The sequence below is a fragment of the Conger conger genome, chromosome 11, assembly GCF_963514075.1.
Source record: "Conger conger chromosome 11, fConCon1.1, whole genome shotgun sequence".
NCBI lineage: Eukaryota > Metazoa > Chordata > Actinopteri > Anguilliformes > Congridae > Conger > Conger conger.
In genome coordinates, this window is record NC_083770.1 from 20,154,563 (window position 1) to 20,174,973 (window position 20,411).

Sequence of the window (20,411 nt, forward strand, 5' to 3'; positions counted from 1 at the left end):
AGATCAACAGTTTCTGAGATACTCAAACCACCCTGTCTGCCACAAACAATCATTCCACGGTCAAAGTCGCTTAGATCACTTTTTTTTTTCTATTCTGAAGTTTGATCTGAACAACAACTGAACTTCTTTACCATGCCTGCATGCTGTTATGCATGTTGCTGCGATATAATTGGCTGATTAAATATTGGGATTATTGAGCTGGTACAGGCCATTGATAGGTCGACCGAATAAATTGGTCACTGAGTGTAGCTACAGGTGGAGGATCTGTTCATTATAATAAACCTACATTCATGTTATTATCAATATGCAGTGGCCATAGCTGATCATGCATTCTCAAATGAGTGAACAGTGGATACTCTAGAACCAGAAAGATTTGTAATGCCACTAAACCTGGAACTGCAGACAGTGTTATTTAGCGATGCATTGTGGATGCTAAGATCCCACTGCACTGATAATAAATCTCAAAGTGTGATTGGTTGAGCTGAGTCATCCCCTTTCACTGTAAAGTTCTTCGGGATTCATGAAAAATTGTGTGTTAATGCTGTCTGTGATAAAATAATAATAATAATAATAATAATAATAATAATAATAATAATAATAATTATTATTATTATTATTATTATTATGGATTATTGAGAGTTATTTAATCTCTGACACTGCACTTCAATCAATGTCAGTGGTGAAGTAAATGTAAATTTGTACATATATGCATGCTGGAATTCATACTTTCTGTACTAACATTGAGAGAGTGGGGAGATGTTTATTTTCAGTCATAATCACTCATTACTTATGACATTTACACACCCTCAATGAACCTGTGCAATCAAAATTATAATTTTTAATAGGTACACATAAAAACCAAAGAAAACAAGTACTGTGATATCAAGCCCATTTTATTCAGCAGAGATTTATTTAATTTCATTTATTCGAGAGTTTTATTTTGAGGAAACATGGCACATACTGCACATTTTGTGGGCTGTCAATCAGAGAACCTGCAGTGGAAATGATCCATAAAGAGCAACCTGTCCCAGACCTCCAGCTCTCATACCATCACATACTTTAAAGGTACAAGAGTTAAGATTTTTGTGTTAAGATTGTTACAAGACCATTGCAAATCCCTTCCTATCGTTGAAAAAGGCTCACCGACATGTTGACTCACCCTCTGCCTGTGTTTATAGTCCTTAAATTCGGGTTTCAAAATATACAGTTGACTGCCTGACACTCTGTTCCAAAACATTGTATAACTGTACAATAATTCAAGCTCATTGGTTGAAAATTCTAATTGCCATAGCCAATTGCGTTTCAACGTCAGCACGTTCACAGAGAATGGGTGGCTTAAACAGTGTTTGAAGGTGTTTGTTGCTGCTATTCCTCTCTTGGCCATGAGAAGTCAGAAATTACCTATTGTACCAATGCACATTTTGTAATGCAAAAACTTTACATCAAAAGGAATTGTTATCTGTTTCTGTTTATAAATTGTACAAAAAGAAATCCATCATTATTTGTTGCTCAGTGAACATTTGAAATGAAGATAAAAAGGGAGGACACAGGGCTATATAGTGAGCTAATATAGAATTACAGGCTTTTGATCCACTTTGGAAAGAGCAGTGCTCTGAGCCCCATTCCACAAATACATTTTATCAATGCTATAAAACATTTTTTTTTTATCACAGTGATTGTCGTTCCTTCTCTTTATTGTGCCCAAAAACACTTGGTCAGCATCTAGCCTTGACATGGATACAAACCGCTGATTCAATTATCTTCAAGCAATTAGTTCAGCCAACCAGGGCTTTTGCAACAACAGGACATTGGTTTCAATAAACTAATTACATACGCTCTATGTAGCATAACAAAAGCTATATAACAGAACCATCAGCATTGATTATAATCACTATTTAAAGCCATACATGAAACAAAGTGACAATAAAAACACTGTACAATGCAAACACATATAAATAATACACTGCATTCTATGAAAAATTCTAAAGAATAATTATGTGACTGAAAATGCATAGATGTAGGTGTCTATAGCAGTTTCACCACACATTGGCTCTGTCTGGAGTGGATTCCTGTGTTGTCTTTACATTGTCAGTGGTCGTGAGAAAAAGAAAGGGACTTGCTCTGTTGTAATGTCCCAAAAATGTATTTTCAGTTTTAGAATGTAAGCTTCCTCACGATACCAAATGTATCTCTCTACTCCAGATATCAAGGGAGTTGTATCCTGTTGCATTTGAGAAAAACGGCTTCATAGTTTTGTCACGAGAGATGCGTGAGGCTGGGAGACGACGGAAACTTGGCTATAATCTTATGTATAAACCCTTTAAAACTATATTTTACTCAAGACATTAAGACATACAGACCATGAAAGCAAATACATTAACATGTAGCCACAAATGCAACTTATGTGGTTGTTTGTGACTGGTGAATGGTTAGAAGCTGGCTTGCCTCCAAGCAATGCACTACTCTGGTGTTATATTTACTTTGACATCTTGCTTTTAGAAGCTTAAGATGATATTTTTACTCTGAATTTGGCATTAAGACATACAGATTATGAAAGCCCAGTTATTTTTCTACCAAATGGAGATGAAACCCTAAAACAGCCCAAACATATTTTTTACATAAACATTGATTTATGTTAAATTGGCCCTTGCGACTTGTTGGCCCGACTGATTATGATAGAACGGGTCACAAATATTATGACTAGGCCCAAGTAAACCGTAAGTTACTGCAGCCCATGCAGGTAAATAGCTGTAAATTATAAAACAGATTTTGTGTGAGTTCTAAGCCACACAACATGCATTTATTACCTGACTTTATGCACCAGAATCACCTATAATTTTAATATGTGTGTGTGTGTGTGTGTGTGTGTGTATGTTTGTGTGTGACTGGTAAGTGTGGGCACAAATGTGGATCCAAACTGTAATTTTGCCATCTGCTAACATCAGTGGCTCATTGCATTATTCTTCCCTGATCTACATCCTAGATGGTAATGAAACACCTTTGCTTTTCACACCAAGCTGTGGTCTTTGGTGTGCTTCTGACGGCTCATGAATTCTGGATCTATGGCAGTGTCCCGCTGGAATGCCAGTAGAGTGGAGAAAGGGGCGCTGGCTTCTCTTTCTCCTGCGCAAACAGCCCTGGGTTCGATAAGACAAGCCTTCCCCAGAGCTCAGAAGGTGCCCAGCCTGGCTCCTTATCTCCAAGGTGGAAAAGAGAGGACGATTCGGCTTCGGAGTGCATCTGAATGTCAGCATGACATCCTGTGGTGTTTGCAATGACGATTTTCAGTGCGTTTTCGGTGTATATAAAAAAGTCACGCTTTCATCTGGTCTTCGTTGGCCATGGTCTCACCATGATTGGATTTTTAATGTCGATAATGAGAGTCTGTACATGTGTGTATGAACTGAAAAAAAAGCGAAATAACATAAATAGTGCTGAAACACCAAGTTGTAAAGGAGAGAGAAGGGGTTGAATAATTAAGGGCTCCCTCACTGCTATCGCTGAGGTTGAGGATGCATTGGTAATGTTGTGCAATATCTGGATTAGATAAGAGATACTAGATAGTTAATGTTTCCACTTGCCTCCTGCAGCCTTTTTATCTGGGAGAAAATACTGCAGAGTAAAGATGGAGGGTGCAGTCATTCTACTGAAGATAAAAGTAAGAATAACACTTTCGCTCATTGGAGGCTAATAACAGCACAATGCACAAATGCTCACGGGCGTTCTCTCACATTCGGGTCAGGACAGTCGTGGAAGCCCAGGGCGCACTTGCAGAGAGGCAGGTTCTAATTCATAAACCAATAGTCTGTTTTTCATTTATTTAGTCAATTACTCTTCTGCACCAAGCCGCCTAAACACTTTAAAATTGGCTTTTTTAAAAGAGGAAACAGTGAACGTAACAACCAAAGACGGCACTTTGAACTGGAGGGCTTCTTTCTCTCTGCTTTCTGTGCGTGCGCCAGTACAAGAGCGAGAAATTAAACATGCAAGGAACACAAACGGAGGGCAGTTTCATTTGAAAACAAGGGCTTGGCTGTGAAAGGAAATAAAATGTGCCCGCTGTAGGTAAGCACTCAGAAGCACTGCCTCAGATTAAACATTGTCATTACGGCGGGGGGAAAGAATAGAGAGGAAAGCAGCAGCAGTGGTGAGAGAGCGAGGAAAAGGACCCTGCCAGAGGAGGCAGAAATCTAAGCGCTCCAGCACAACTCCAGGAGAAACGGGAGGGAATTGCAGAGAAAGCAAATTGTTGTCAATGTCATCTTGTTGACCCGGCCTTATCAGGACCTGGGGGAGTCAGGCAAGGCAATTAAATGTGAAAAAAAAAAACTATTGTTGCTGAATATCAGGAATGTTTCTGGATGGTGCCTGGTTGTGTGGACAATATCGCGGCAGAAGCCTCCACGCACTCAGCTAGGGCATCTTCCTGAGCTGAAATGGTGGTCCCAGCAAGGGGACTGTGCTGGTAATTGATATGAACTTGATATACTTATGTTCCCCTTAATGCCACATTATGACAGAAATGGATATGCCTGTAGCAATATGAAGAATAAACATTTCAGGGATTAGCAATTAGATCAGTTTTACAAGTAATTCACTTGTCTTCTGCGATGCAGTCTGGCCAACAGTGGCTTTATTACAGTAAGAGGTACAATTTTTGTGTGATTTGAGAGTTTTGTTTTTTGATTGACAGGTGGAATTACAACATTATTGTATGGGCACATGTTGACTGAAAACTATGAACACCTCTGAAAGGTGAAGGCTTGGAAAAATAAATGGCTCAAATCTCTCTTAAAATAATTGAAAGTGTAAAATGCTTGAAATCAGTCCCCTAAGAGCACATTTTTTCAATTTGATCAAGAGTCTGGCTTGAACAACAGCGGCATATATGGAGCCCTCCTGTGATTGAGCTTGGGCCCTGGCAAGTAGATATTTTGTAATTTCAAGGGCAGGTGCATGAGCCTAGGATGTTTAAAAAAATTAAATAATCAAATATAATTTCTTAATAAATCTGCAGGATTATCTCATGGTATTTTGCTATGGTTCAACATGCTATAAAGTGTGTTTTGCTGCTGATTGTTCTGCCTATAATTTGGAGTGTGAAATATGTGTGGAATGATCCGTAGTGCCTTAAAAATCTCATTTCGATGCTTTCATTTAGACTGGGCTGTGTGACTGCCAATGTTCTACATTGCTTTCAATCTCTTCTCTAATCTGTTTTCTTCAATTGGCATTTGTTTTGAAATTGATTTTTAAGTGATGGGGGTGAGGTTTTCTTCGCTGTAGAAGGAAATGATTGGGTTTTTGTCATGAAGAATGTTGGCTCCAGGTCTCTCCTGTGTCTGACCCTACCCACCTGGAAAAGGCAGTGTTTATTAAAGTTTAAAGACCACTCAGAGAGAGAGGTCATGACCCGACACTGGAAAGACCGGATGTATCTCCACTACACCATCAATCCAGAAGGGCCAGGAACTGCTTGAATCACAGCGTTCTCTGATAACGCTGAGAGATGTGGAGAGAGATTTCTCCCTGTCTCTCATAAAAGCCTGATTGCATTTCCCACTGACGCTGAAAAGCCCTGTAAAGCCTGCCGTTTAATGTGTGTCTGTATGTGTGTGTGTGTGTGTGTGTGTGTGTGTGTGTGCATCCGTGTGTGTGTGTGTGTGCATGTGTTTGTGTGTGTGCGTCTGTGTGTGTGTGTGCGTTTATGTGTAATCATGTGTATGCATGTACTTGTGTGCCTTTGTGTGTGTGCATGTGTGTGTGTGCACATATGTATGTGTGTGTGTGCATGTGTGCATTTGTGCGTGTCTGTGTGTGTGTGTGTGTATGTGTATGTGTATGTGTATGTGTGTGTGTGTGTGTATGTGTGTGTGTATGCATGTGTGTGTATGTGTGTGTGTGTGTCTGTATGTGTGTGTGTGTGTGTGTGTGTGTGTGTGTATGTGTTGTATTCTAGCTGCCGACTGTGGTATGCTAGTTTGAAAGTTGATTGTACTCTTCAAGGGTTCTGAATTTCTGTATGCTTACACTAGGACTCGGAACTGTACTGACCTCTCAGGTCCACTTTTGCACTTGTTCTTGTGTTTGATTTGCACTTTGTTGTACGTCGCTCTGGATAAGAGTGTCTGCTAAATGCCACGTAATGTAATGTAATGTAATGTGTGCATGCAAGTGTGTGTGTGTCTGTATGTGTGTGTGTATGTGTGCATGCATGTGTGTGTGTGTGTCTGTATGTGTGTGTATATGTGTGCATGCACGTGTATGTCTGTGTATGTCTGTGTGTGTGTGTCTGTATGTGTGTGTGTGTATGTGTGTGTGTATGCATGTGTGTGTATGTGTGTGTGTATGTCTGTATGTGTGTGTGTGTGTGTCTATATGTGTGTGTGTGTTTGTATGTGTGTGTCTGTATGTGTGTGTATGTGTGTGTGTGTCTGTATGTGTATGTGTGTGTGTGTGTGTGTGTGTGTGTCTGTATGTGTATGTGTATGTGTGTGTGTCTGTATGTGTGTGTGTGTGTGTGTCTGTATGTGTATGTGTGTGTGTGTGTCTCTATATGTGTATGTGTGTGTGTGTGTGTGTGTGTTTGCCCAAGGGACAAAGGACCAAAGCCTGACCTGTATCCATATCTGTTGTGCTGAGTGTCTGAGATGAAGACAAAGTGGCTTTGAGGTGAATGCCCGCAGCAGTGCCTGCCCATGAAGAATACACTCCTGCTGCTCCTTCCATTTCTTCACTGGAACACTGAAGTCTTTTTTTCCTCTTTCACAAAGCCTGCACTAAAAATATATTTCATTGGACAAACCTATTTACTTCAGTTTATTACACCTACCCAAACATTTTTTATACCTTCTGTTTATTACACCTACTGTTTTCTCAGTTGAAATTTTTTAGGTTTATTTGAATGAACAAAATATTTTCAGTTGTGCGAACCAAACAAATAAAGGTGCAACTAATTGAAAGACAATTTTAGATGTATTTTTTTCATTTCATTGCAGCAGTAATGAAAAATAACATAAGGGATCAGAATAACATACACCTAAAGTATGCTTAGTGTGATGCCATTTAAACTGTGATTCCCCATTAAATTTCACTGAGTCCGATGCTGACAGGAGACAAACATGGCTGGATTCTCATGGCTTTGGCCCCCTAGTGAAAGCATCTCAGGCTCCTCCATTTTGTTCACAAGCCCGTTTGCCTCCTGGTGCCCTTCACTAAGAGGGGCTGTTGAATTCCAAAGCTCAGTTGTCACCCCCGCTAGCCCGGGTCTGTCTGCCTCTGAAGCCGTCCTCTCCACCGACTCGTCCTCCATCGATCCAACCGCCCGCCTCTTCGGGAAAGGTCTCCCTTATCGTTGGCCATCGCGTTCCACTCGACAGAACTTCCACAAACATCTCCCCCCCCCGCCCCTGGAGTGGCTCGCCTGCCCCTGCGCCTGACGGCACAGCACTCCTCCCCGGGTGATTTAGGTGCGCAGGAAAGGTTCCGTTTGATTGCGTTGATAAATAATCAGCCGCTATCGATGATCTTAAACAGGGCCTGAGAGGGGCTGTAAATCTGAGTCCTCAAGTCACATTTAACCGCTTTGTCAATGTGATCAGCTTTAGTGTTTTTTTTCTCCAAATTTAAAAGGTCAGTTAAGTTGATTGATTCCGTCTTTGGGTGTGTATAAAAATACTGTGAAAATTCTGGCACTTTTAACCTAAAAAGCACTGCAAATTCAAAATATCTCTTCGATTTATGCATGTATGCATTGCACTGGTGAGAATATATCACTTTGTTGTACGTCGCTCTGGATAAGAGCGTCTGCCAAATGCCAATAATGTAATGTAATATAATGTGCATTGTCCCTGTAAATTGTACATAATACGGAAATAAATTTACAAATAAGCCATACATGCAAAGAGTAGATGACTCACTGGGAACACCATATTATATTAATTCATTTTTATAAATGGGTCTGCCTCATGTAAGAGCAAATATAATAGGCACAATTGTGACTTATGCTAGTGTACTTTCTCAAAATAGCCTCGATTGTTGCACTTGACATTTTCTCCACTGCAATGGAACCAGCCAGTCACTGGGGGCCCTTCCTTTGACTGCCCAGGGGTACTGGCTATTGTCTGCCAGGGCGGATTTGCCTCTTTCCCCTCGGGCTAGAGTCTAAAACCTCCAGGCTGCTCTAACAAGTAGCCCTTAGGATTTCTGGCCCTTTGGATTCCGGCCCATAGATTTCCAGCCCTTTGGATTCCATCCCTTTGGATTCCAGTCCTTAGGTTCCAGCCTTTTCAGGCTGTACGTTTTTAGGCTTTCTCTGGCAGCAGGGCAGTTGTCCCCTAATGTGCCATTAAGCCTCCACTTCTGCCCCCTGTCTGGATTGAGATAAACACTAAATGGGGTGGAAGTGGGGTGTTGTTTTTTTGTCCTGCACACTGGAGCATTAGATGTCTGCAGCATTATTGTCAAAGCGAAGGTGCCATGCATTAGCACGTTAGCGTGCTTGGATATCCATCCGTGGTCATGAATCTATGGCAACTGAAATGTAGGCTATACAGTCAGCGGAGTTTTGCGAGTGCTACCTTATTGGATTACTGTTCTACCCTTGCTGGGGATTGTGAGTAATCGCCCAGAGTTGACGATGCTAAACTTTGGGACTGTGTCTGACATTTCAAACACAATAAGGCTGAGCAGTCATGTCCTCTGGAGTATGAAGGGCTAGAGGAAACAGAGCCCCCCCTGCCAATACAAAACACCGGATGAAAGCACGGCTACAGAGACTTATGCTTTCTGTTCAGTGTGGGAAAAGTCGTGAGAAAAGTCAGCTCCTAATTTTCAATCCCTGAAAGTGTGGGTTAGCGTCTAACAGGATCTGGGACTTTCTGTCATACCAATAAACTGCTAAGTAATTGCACGGCGTGGAAACCGATATCTCAAGACGGTAATTACGTTCTGATTCGGAGCCAAACCATGTACAAAGAACTCGGATTTTCACCAACGTTTTCAGCGTAATCTTCTGGAGGAGTTCATAAGCTGCGACCCGCTGTTTCGGGATCCCTCACCCTGTCCTACGGCTAGGACATGATGTGCGGTGTCTTGTCAACGTCACTCCTCCGGTGACGAAGAACCAGATAAGTCTCCTGCCACAATCGAACCAGCTTACAGCCCTGAGGTTGCTGCCAAAGTCTTAATGAAAAACGGGAGAGGGGTAGAGACCAGAACGGCGGATGTTTGAGGGGCAGCAGTGCATGGTGCTGGGAAGGTAATTATAAAAACCAGCACAATGCACACCGCTAATTGGTTTCCTTTCACCGCAGCCTTACTGCAGAAGACAAATGCCTCGATCCATTCGTACGAGCAGCCGAACACAAACAACCACACAAAGCTCGTGGGAGCTCCTTTCAGCCAAGTCTTTCAGATACATCCACGGCCTGAAATTCAGGTACAAAACTGCTGAACTCTCAGAAATAAAGTGGCAGCGGAGGTACATTTTTATTCTTCAGGAATCAAATTTCTTAAATGTAAAGTACAGTAATGTTCTCTTTGGGTACAAATGAGTACATCTTTCAAGTAAAAAAGGTACAAATTAATGATACTATATTGCTGGTTAGCAGTACAGTTCTATGTACCTCTAGGGTACCGCCCCAGCAACAAACATTTGCACATTTCCTACCTTTATCTTTAATTTGTACGCCTTCACATTACTAAGCAACTCACTTCTCAAGTGTACTTCTCACTATCTGCAACTGACAACAGGGACTCCTCATGTTTTTTTGGGTTTTTTACTCAAGAAATAAATATTAGCAAGGCAAAACAGATAATACCTCGTCTGAAAACTGTAATCAAAGTTTGAAACTTAAATGACTACTAAAATATGAATAACTGATAAATAATTAAGCAGGACAACACAGTAGTGCTACAGGCAGTGTATATTTGAGCATTCCCGCTTTTATTGTCTGTAACAGCCTGGTCTTCTACATGATCAGTTTAAGTTAAGTGGAAGCAGAAGACAAAGACAAAGACAAAGCTCTCTTTAAAGAGAGAAAAACACATATGAATGTCACATGAAACGCATGAATATATGCATAATGACTGCCTTTTGATCACCTGGACTGACATTTTTCACCAAAGCAGTATCTCTGGAACACGTGATTGTTCTGTATATGGAGTATTGCGTATGTCAACGTACTGTAATACTTTGATGCCATGGTGTATTGGGGGGCTGTGGTCTGTTGGGTTGGTCCCAGTACTCTTTTATTCAGCCTCATACTGAGTTGGTTGTATTCCTAATTTACCTCCTGTTACTTCTCTTAGGAATCAACTGCTCGCATTGTTCTGCTTCTACCACTATCTTCAAATCTCATGGGTTGCATGTTTTCAGGTCCACCCTTTGACTATTGTTGTAACAAAGATTTTACTGCTGTGAGTGTTATCATTACCATTTTTCCCTAAATTTATTTAGGATGTTAGCTTTGGTAAACATTTTTGCATGAATCTCTTTCCTGACCCCTGTACCATTATAAAGTATCAGAATGTAAACGATGAGAAAGCGAGTGATGCCCTGTGCATTGTTGTCACACTGCAGAGGGGCTCGCATGGTATAGATCGCCTCAGAAGAATATCACTGCCTCTCCTGCAGTAATATACAGTGTTGCCATGGTGACGCAAAACTAATTATTCCCTCTCCATAGTCACAGCCTGTCTGCCTGCGGTATTTCACTTGACCTCAGCCGGAGGTGATCTCCTACACAGCCCAGACCGCCTCCATTTTGATAACAGGACTCACGGAGCATCGCCTCTCTCCAGCGAGCGTGACATCGCTGCTCTGACCTGATCCGAGGACGGGGGGCGGGGGGAGAGGGAGAGGGAGAGAGTAAGGAGTAGGAGGAGAAAATGATTTCACAGAAAAAAATAATTGAGGAAGAAGTCCTTTAACTCGTCTGTTTAAAGAAAGACAAGCTTAATTTCAGAGGTCCTTGAAGAAAAATGAATCTGCCCTACAGGCACAGAACCACTCTCCATGCCACCGCATAGGAATTCATTCATTCCCGTCGGATATGCCCATTTTAACCCCAAGTTACGTATTTGCTAACACTTTCGATGTATTCATAACTGCCTTATAACTCTTACACGGCCCCATAAACCCTGCACATTCATAAATGCTTTTGTCAATAATTAGGGATATATGACATGTTTCACTTGGTTCTGTATATAATGGTCATGTCACATTCTGCATGAGTAGTGACATCATACATCACATGACTATTTGTGGTTAATGATATAATATGACTGTTTATGTAGTGCTTATGAAGGTATCAAGTACGACTTACAAAGGAGTTATGTTGCCAATTATTTTGTAACACAGAGAGCATGTTCAGGGCCTGTGTACCACGGTATGTGATCCATGAAAGTGTAGCTGGCTCTCTGAGACTTTTAATCTGAACGATTGAGCATTACTGAAATGGAGCAACTGTGATTTAGCTGTACTCATTAAATTCTGTATTAGACTTCAGAAATCATTCACATCATTCATTAATTCAGTCAACAGTTCCCTTTTCAAATCTTTGGAAATAGAAAAATTTCAAATTGAATTTCAGAATTCATTATGCTATTATGTTTGTATACATATGCCAGCCAGACATTTATGAAAATGTAGAAAAGGCGGTTATTACTGATTAAATGTTTTTGTCTACAGACTTGACTAGATGCAAAAAGCCCCAAACAAAATCAAAACATGTTTTTTTTTCCGGCAGAGCTGCGTTTCTCGGTGCCATTATAAATGCTTTTTTCTCACTCGTCTTTTTAAATCAAATCAATATAAAATGCCACTCAGCCGGCTTTCATTAGCCATCGCAGATAATGCGAAACTGGCATTTATTGGCTTCCCGCAAGGGGAAGTGAGCCCACAGATATGAAGCATTAATGTGGAGGAAAGTGATGCGGAATCAGGAGTTACTGCAGCGCCCGGCCGACACCCTGCACTATCCTGAGACGGATGGGTTACGAGCCCGCTCTACAAATCATGGCGGGAGAGGCATAAATCCGCCCCCGCATTGAGCAGAATCGAACTTTTGATGGTTTCCGGTGCTCAAGGGCTGAATGACCTTTTCCTGTTGCCTTGTGGAACTTTATAGGCTAGGGATGGAGGTTGTGTCAATGGGAGTCAATTTAGCCCTCGTCAATTCTCAGGGAAGTAAATCTGCAGAACTGCACGTCCCGAGCTCTTCTTCTCCGGAGAATAGTCCCTGGAACATCTGATAATACAGCACTGTGTGTGTGTGTGTGTGTTGACATTAGAAATTGTGCCACAGCAGATAATAGTTTGGCTCATTCTGTAATTTATTTGCGTTTATTATCAGAACGAGCGTGAGCGCTGCACCCGATTCCCATTTTCCCGTGCTATAGTTTTAATACGCCGCACTGCTGATTTACTTCCCTGTTGACACAATTACAGTGCTTTCACCAGCTCTGAAGACACCTCGGCAAAGTGCCAGATGTTTACCGGACAAAAAAAAGAGGATGGTTCGGAAATCCAATGTATGCATAAAAAAATGATATGAATAGATTGTACACCTACTTTACAGTCGGGCCAGAGGCTTAATCAACTTTTGTTGAATTCATAGTCACGTCCATCGAAATAGAAAGAGCTCCAGAGTGACTTCTGCTGACGGTGAAAATTAATGTTGGTTTACAAAATACTACATGCATAATAACGCAAGGGAAGAAAAAAGGAATCAAAACTGATGCTTGTTGCTCGAGGCACTGCAACATTTTTCATATTCCTGAATTAATATGTACCATATTTGATCAGGGAGGAGAGGCTGTGGGCAGAAGTGCTGTAACTTTGGAGCGGATGCAGGAGCAGCCCCCGAGCTCGATTCGATAAATTGAACTTCTGATCCAGCATAAGGCAGTCCAAAGTCCATGAAAGGCAGCTTTGCATAAATTTGCATCTGGAGACGCGGGCTTAATCGCATTGTTTCGGCGCGTATTGGGGATCTATCAAGGCGTCCGGCTCAGGCGAATGCTCCTGAGGCTACTCTTCGGGGACGTACCCCCCGTTTCGCATCGCCTCGGAACACGGCGTTCTAGCTCACGTTTAGCTGATGGTGCTTTTTTTTTTTTTAAGGAAGCGGCATCCGTGCCAACTTCCAGCATCTGTCATCAGGCGGGAGCAGTCTGCACGCAGCAGAAATGTCAGCCAGTAAGCAATGAAAAGGGATGCGGGCACTTTGCGGCAGTGCCGCGGTGCATGGTGGGAACGGAAGCCCGCGTTATAATGGCAAAACCCTGTAGCGAAAATATGCACAATACGGGTTCAGAAGTTTAGCAGGGAAGTCCTGCTTTGAATACAAAAAAACGCACTAGTAATCACTCATGTTCTTGTTATAAACACGTTGTTTGTCTCTCAGACAGTTTGTGAGCTTAGTGTGGAGTGATGAGGCGGTATAGGAATATTCCTTTTTCTTTGGCTCATGCTCTCCACGACAGTTATGTCTGAAATGAAGTTTTCTGTACCATTGAACCCAACCACAGCACGATGCCCGATGCAAGAAGTTCTGACGCTTTGGATTTGGCATTGCTTTCCATTGACATTTATGAGTAATTGCAGTACAGGTTGTTGGCTTTAAACAGTCAGGAAACACAGGGCATGCACTGTCTTAATGGCTTTTATTGATGCCAGTCTAGTGACAGTGTTGATCGGCAGATTGCAACTGAAATCAGATTCCCAAGATCCATTCCAGATTCCAGTCTATTTCTGCATGGCTTTTATCTGCATCGTGCTGCAAGCCAAAGATCTTATTTGGAGTTAATTCGGTCTCTTTGCCTTTGCGGTCAGGCTGTTTGGCTATGTGCATATGCCTGAATTCTGACATGGTGAAATAGCTTTGTTGCTGTGGGAGTGCTGGGGGTCAGATTTTCCCATTTATAGCAGAAGGAGACGTTGCCACAGTGGCTAGAGGAGTTTATTCTGGGGTTTGGAAAGAGAGAGGGAGGACCTGTAATGATTAGACACTGCCACTCAGTCGTGACCCTCCAGACAGGCCGGACATGTCCGCTCAACCAACACAATCCGTTTCCCAGATCCCTCTGGGGGGAGGAAGATAGCGGGGTCTGTTCATTACCCCGGCAGTCACAGCACCACCGGCAGCCAGCATCCCAAACAGGGCACCTCCAGAGAAAACGCCGGAAAAGCTGTTTAATCAGGAACCCTGCTCCCGCCCCACCCACCCCCCAAAATAACAACACAGCTCCAGACTGCCTGAAGCAGGCTGTTCCACCCACCGGCATGAGACGCTAGCTGGTGCAGTAGCCACAGGCGAAACGACGAGATTAGACGCTAGTATATCAACCCGAGAGTCACAAGGGTCCTGTAAACTGCGCATTCCGACTCAACGGCAAGTTCCGCTGCCAAAGCCCGCGCTGATGTTCTGGCGTGGCGCCGATAATTATGGAGTTAGGAAAAGATTAATTTGATCAATCTGAGATGCCTTGTTGAAAGCCGTGTGATTAACACACTAATTAAGGCACCGGTTTATTGATCGTTGGAGGGCTTTGACTCGCTTTGGGTTTCTGCAACGTACCTGTAAAACTCTGACACTTTTACAAGCGGCCCTTTTCCGCTCTCGAGGGCACCGCCGCGCTGTAAAACATCTCACGGCGGATGCTTCCGGATGCTCTTCAGTGTTGTCATTTAAATCGCGAGGCATGGAATGGTAAAGTTCATTAACAAGCAAGTTCAAGGTAGGGCTTGTGACTTCAGTCAACAAGCCCATATGCTTCAGTGTGGTTTGAGATGCAGCTCGACAGCTGATTCTGATCACTGTTGGCATAGTCCTCTTAGGGCATACAGTATTTGTTATTTTCTCAGAGCAAATAACTCTATTTTTTGTAACTTTTTAAATGTTTGTCACTGTTGAATGTGACTGTGACTCCTGTCTTGTAGTTCTGCAGGTATTTTCAACTCACGAACAAATTGCTAGTTTCAGCATCGAGCGAAGCTGAACTTATTTCACTTTTCCGCTTTTGCACTATGCCCTTGTCTCTACTTTGCTGCTTTTGTATGCCCAGATGTGTCTGAAATCAGCTGAACTTGTGATGCCAAGCCTGAGAACACTGACAAGGAAGCCAAAAATGTGAGGCAAACAATTGAATAATGGATACCTTGCCTTCTTCCTGTGTAAGGTGTAACGGGGGCGTTTGATGATAAAGTGAAATGCAAAAGCAGTGGCTGGGAATAATTGAAAGCAATCTTTTAAAAATAAATCACAAGCACAGTGTGACACTGAAACTAACTCACCCAACTTTCTCAAGTTTGTGAAGAAAGTCATGTAATTCTCTCATTTACTTGGATGTAAGTTATGGTTAAGATAAGGACATGTGTTGATTGAACACAGCCCAGTGGGTGGTTCATAGGCCAAGAATTGACATATCTCCATTGTAAGGCCATTGACCTGATGTTCTGACCCATCCACCAGGGTTTTCAAAATACAGTTTTTCAGTTTGTTTTCAAGTAAATATGTATTGAATCAATATAAATGCTAAACACTAGAGTAGCAAACATGGAATCATAATTTCCAATCAATTATTGTATTATTCCTCGACTCCTCATTTCCTCGCCTGACCTGGAAATCGATCGGGTGACATATGAATGCTCAACCTATGGATCCACCTCTCCCCATCTGCAACATCTGTAACTGACCTGTGGATCCACCTCTCCCCATCTGCCACATCTGTAACTGACCTGTGGATCCACCTCTCCCCATCTACAACGTCTGTAACTGACCTGTGGATCTACCTCTCCCCTTCTGCAACATCTGTAACTGACCTGTGGATCCACCTCTCCCCATCTGCAATGTCTGTAACTGACGTGACCTCATATTTACGTTTGAAAGAGCAAGGACATTCCATTTGCATTCACATTTTCTCAATTTCTCAGCCCTTGCTTCCTTTCCCGGCTCTCTCCGATGAGTGGAGCTAGGGGCTAGGAAAGGATGGAGGGAATGGTGGCAAGGAGGTAAAAAATAAGCATTTGGAAAGAGCCCACATTCTGGAAAACAGGCGGAAGTCCCGTTCGGGACGCAGAAAGCTCTACAGCTCTGAGCCCAGCGAGTGCCCGAGAATGCCAGGTCATAATTGGAGGAAGGCGAATGCGAGGCCCTACCGAACTGCCTCTCTTCCATGAATGCAAATGAGCCATTGAAATTCACCACAGTTGTTGTACATTGAGTGTTCCGCAATTAATTAAAGCATCCTCTTTAGGCCCCACTTTAAATTTAGCGAGGGCCGCCGACGAATGTTAAGGAAAAACATATTTACATAAACCGATAGATTCCGCGATAGCCAGGAGCCCATTAAGCCATGCTTTTAAGGATCTAATTATAATGAAATAATTTTTTGTCTCCCATATCGTTTCAATGGGGTGTACAGATCAGCATAATTATGAGTGGGATTCCATTGTCTGCCTCACTCCTGTCACTCAGGGAGTTGAGGATATGACAACATAATTTTACTGTGACTAGGAAGCTTGGACGTGAAGCGTTAAAAGAAGCTCTTGACATGGGAGTGGGGGGGAGGTCGTTCAGCACGAGAGCGGGACGCCTCCTCCGGAGCACCTCTTCACAAGGGCTCAAATGCACTCCGAAGCACGCGGAGCGTGTGGGATGATGGGATACAAGAGATCATGTGATGCTCTCGTCAAATAGAGTGTGTCGCTCCAACTGCTTCTGGGTGCCCATTACCTCCAGATAGCCTGCTTATGGCAGTTAATCTGTCACGTTCTGCTAAGACCACTGCCACTCAAACCGTCATGGTGGTGCCACACAAGATCCCAGAGAAAGAACAGTTTTTTCCCAAAAAAGAATCCTTGAACTAGATATGTTTGTCTACAGAATCATACGGTTCCTTTTGTACCCATTTTTCCTGACAAGAACCCTTCAACTACTCTAGATAGGGTTCTTCTACAGAATCACAGGGTTGCTTTTGGAACCGTTTTTACAGACAAAGAACCCTTTAACTACTGTAGGTAGGGTTCTTCTAGGAATCACAGGGTTCCTTTCAGAACCGTTTTTCCTGACAAAGAACCCTTTAACTACTGTGGGTAGGGTTCTTCCAGGAATCACAGGGTTCCTTGGCATTACCCGGGCAGTGCCGCTCATGTGACGTCTCTACTTCCTGTCTTCCAGACTGCTCCAAGCCCAGCGTCTCCAAAGGGTCTTCGTCCGGGTCTGCACTGAACATGCCCCAGTCGTTCGGGGCGGCCATGCCCTTCTCCCTGACCGAAGCGCTCCCAGCAGCCGGCCTGCCCAGCCTGTCCCAGAACGGGTCGGAGCGAGGGCCCCCGCTCGCTCCCGAAGACACCATCACCTACCTGGCCCCCGCCACGGACGCCAACAAGTGCTGGCCCATCAGACCCACCCTGCGCAACGAGCTGGACACCTTCTCCGTCCACTTCTACATCTTCTTCGGGCCCAACATCTCCATCCCACCCGACCGCGCCGCCGTCTTCGCCATCAACCTGATGCCCGTCCTGGATAGCGGGGGCGTGCTCAACCTGGAGCTCAAGCTCAACGTGGTGAGTCAGCCGAAACGCTCGCCGCCATTTTGGCATGTCCTGTCACCAGGGCTGTTTGTTGTTTTGTGTAGACTCACTGTAAACGAGAATATCAAGGCATACCAGCTACACTTAGGCTTAATCGATCAATTCTGATTCATGCCGGACCAGCAGTGGTAAAATGCTAAAGAAGTTCTTTTGATGTGCAACACCAGACCATTATCATTCAGATTTGGAGAATGCTCAATCCATACATTCAAAAAATTACTCTGATCTTCATTAAAAAAACAAAATCATTGGATATTATTGCTTTTTATTTGCTTCCATTTCAAGCTGATTTAGATGCTTGAAATTATATTATCATTTTCCAGCGAAAAGATGTAGGTGCCTTTTAAACCAACCTTTTAAACCATTTACTAAGGACAGAATTGCAGTACTGTTGCTTAATAACAGACAGATGACTCCTTTTAGAAGAAAAAAATGGCTTGCTTGCACTGAAAAAAATATAATTTCCAGTATATCTCTGGAATCCATCTTAATAGTCTGATATCTTGGCTACACATAACAGAACATAACTCCTTTCAAGATAAAGATAATGCTTTAAAGTGCTTGGAATAATTGTATTTGTATTTAATGCAGCGTCTGATTCATTTTATGTAGAGAGCTAAGAGTCTGTCATATGTGTGTCTGTGGGGATCGGGCCTGTGAAAGCACTCATAGTCAGGCCTTCTGTCTTCTCATTCGGTACATGGAAAATCTAAAGAAAAATCAAATTGTAAATAATTCATATGTCTTTTTCTTCTTTTTCTTTGAGTCGTGTGCTGGAAGTCTCCATAATGCATGTAAAACACTTTAGGGTTTGTCCCATTCCCACTGATCCAGTTCCTTTGGATGAATAACGATGCACTTCAGTCGCAATTCCACGGTTAGTGTAATAAAATGGTTAAAGCCAAGCATCCATTGACTTAATTCTCACAACTTGGATGGTGTCATTCGCCCTGTGTGTGACTGTAAATGTCAATGCGTTTTTTCGTACCACAGCGGTACAAAATTGCCAAAGCTCTCCAGACAAACCCAAACTGCTGTTATGCCCCCACAACTTCAATCATCTGTCTCGCTCGAGGTGGAATGTCAAAGCAGGGACTTATTATTTTTGTGAATTTATTATGTTTTGTTTTCTTTTTATTGAAATAAGCGCTCTTTGTGTTTCAGAGCAGGCTGATCGAACAGGCAGACCCATTCTTTTGGGATTTCTGATAAGGACGAGCAGCTCTGGCAGTTTGACTGTAACCATCAGTAATATTATAACTGGAGGATTAACATGATAATGGCTTTTTATCGGCCCCCGCGAATATCATTAGCTGTTTGTATTATATGACATTGTCTAGTGAATTGTATGATGCGTATATTCAGAGAACAATACGGGATATGATTAAATGCTTTCTACCCGGAGAGAATAGAGGACGCGGGCAGTTGGGAGCAGGGGGAAGTTGATTTGACGGGCTGGATATTTCTGCACCAATGCTTAAGGGACATGAGACCATTTTCCTGCACGGGGCATTAGATCAGCCAATTGGAAAGAAAATTGGCCGATCGCGTCTCGCATTCACGAAATCAAAAGGTGACATGCTCAGTGGCCAGCGCCCTCCGGAGAGTTCCATTGTGTGGTGGCGGCGAAGCGGCCCAGGTGTCAGAGCGGGGGAAATGTTCTGGCCACAAAGCGGTTATTTCGCCGCGCCGGAGAGGCCCAGGGTTTGGCGGTTAAGAGGTGAAAAATATGGGTTTGGGAAGGGAGGAGACGAGAAAGTGACACATACACCGAGGAGGGACGTTATCTCTCAGGATGATGGAGGGAACGGGCCGAAGCTGCATTTTCGCTCTTTCGCTCTTTCGCTCTCGTGGAATGAAACTTTCCCCATCTGCTCGTTGAGCGGAGCTATCATCCACACGCCTGCCCACCCAGCACTCGCACCCCCGCAGAACCAGCCAAAATTGGACATCTCTAGCGGGAGTCATAAAAGGGAAGTGCTACTTTAATCCTCTGAGTGAGGACCTTTTAAACTTTTCAGAAACATTCCCGGATATTTTATCTCTGACTGAAAAATGATGATAGCGCATATGGCAGCAAGATAAGAGTCTTAAGAGAGAAACTCAAAGCGAGAGTGAAAAATCATTTACGTATGTGAACCCATTTTACAGTTTCCAAATTTCAGGAAGTAACATTTTCTTAATTTCACATTTAGTGTCACAGTTTGATACTTTATGATTAAGAGAACTGAGTCCTTGTCTTAGTTTTTATTTTTAGCTCATTATTTCATTCTTTTACCGATGGCTTCTGAATCACTGTAATATCTTGGATGCTACCTTTGATACATGACATCAGAGCTCCATTTGAGCTTACAGTAAGATGACTAATGAATCTACAAAGATGGACGGTGAGTGTAAGAGATACTCAATAGGCATAACCTCTGGAGCTGATGTGCCTGTGTGAAGTCAGTGATTTCTGTGCACTGCTACAGTAGCCTTCCTCTGGGCCGTGTTGCTGGGGCATTCTGTCTGCTGCGGGTTTATGGCCCAGTGTGTAATGTGTGTCATTTCTAGCACTTTCCCTCAGACGCCAGGCCTTTCTGGGACACAAATGGGTCTCGGCTCAGCACGTCCTCCAGAGCACTCTGAGTGGGCCATTTAGAGGCTGACACCTGTCACTCAATCACTCGCAGATTCTGGGGCTTTCCGGTTTGTTTGTTTTTCATTGCCTGACAGGGTAAAATAGATTCATTCAGTTCGTAATGCCTCACACAATAGCATTTGTATGTAATGAAATCGCATTTTGGAGACATGTGCATTTGTATGTAGTGAA

General features: G+C 43.0%; 1 protein-coding gene across 1 annotated transcript in view; it reads left to right on the top strand.

Moving 5' to 3' along the window:
* tmem8b (transmembrane protein 8B) overlaps nt 1-20,411 on the top strand; it is a 133,652-nt gene that overhangs the window by 86,219 nt on the left and 27,022 nt on the right. The window contains 1 exon segment of the mRNA XM_061261496.1: nt 17,184-17,572. Coding sequence (XP_061117480.1) covers nt 17,184-17,572 — 389 coding nt within the window.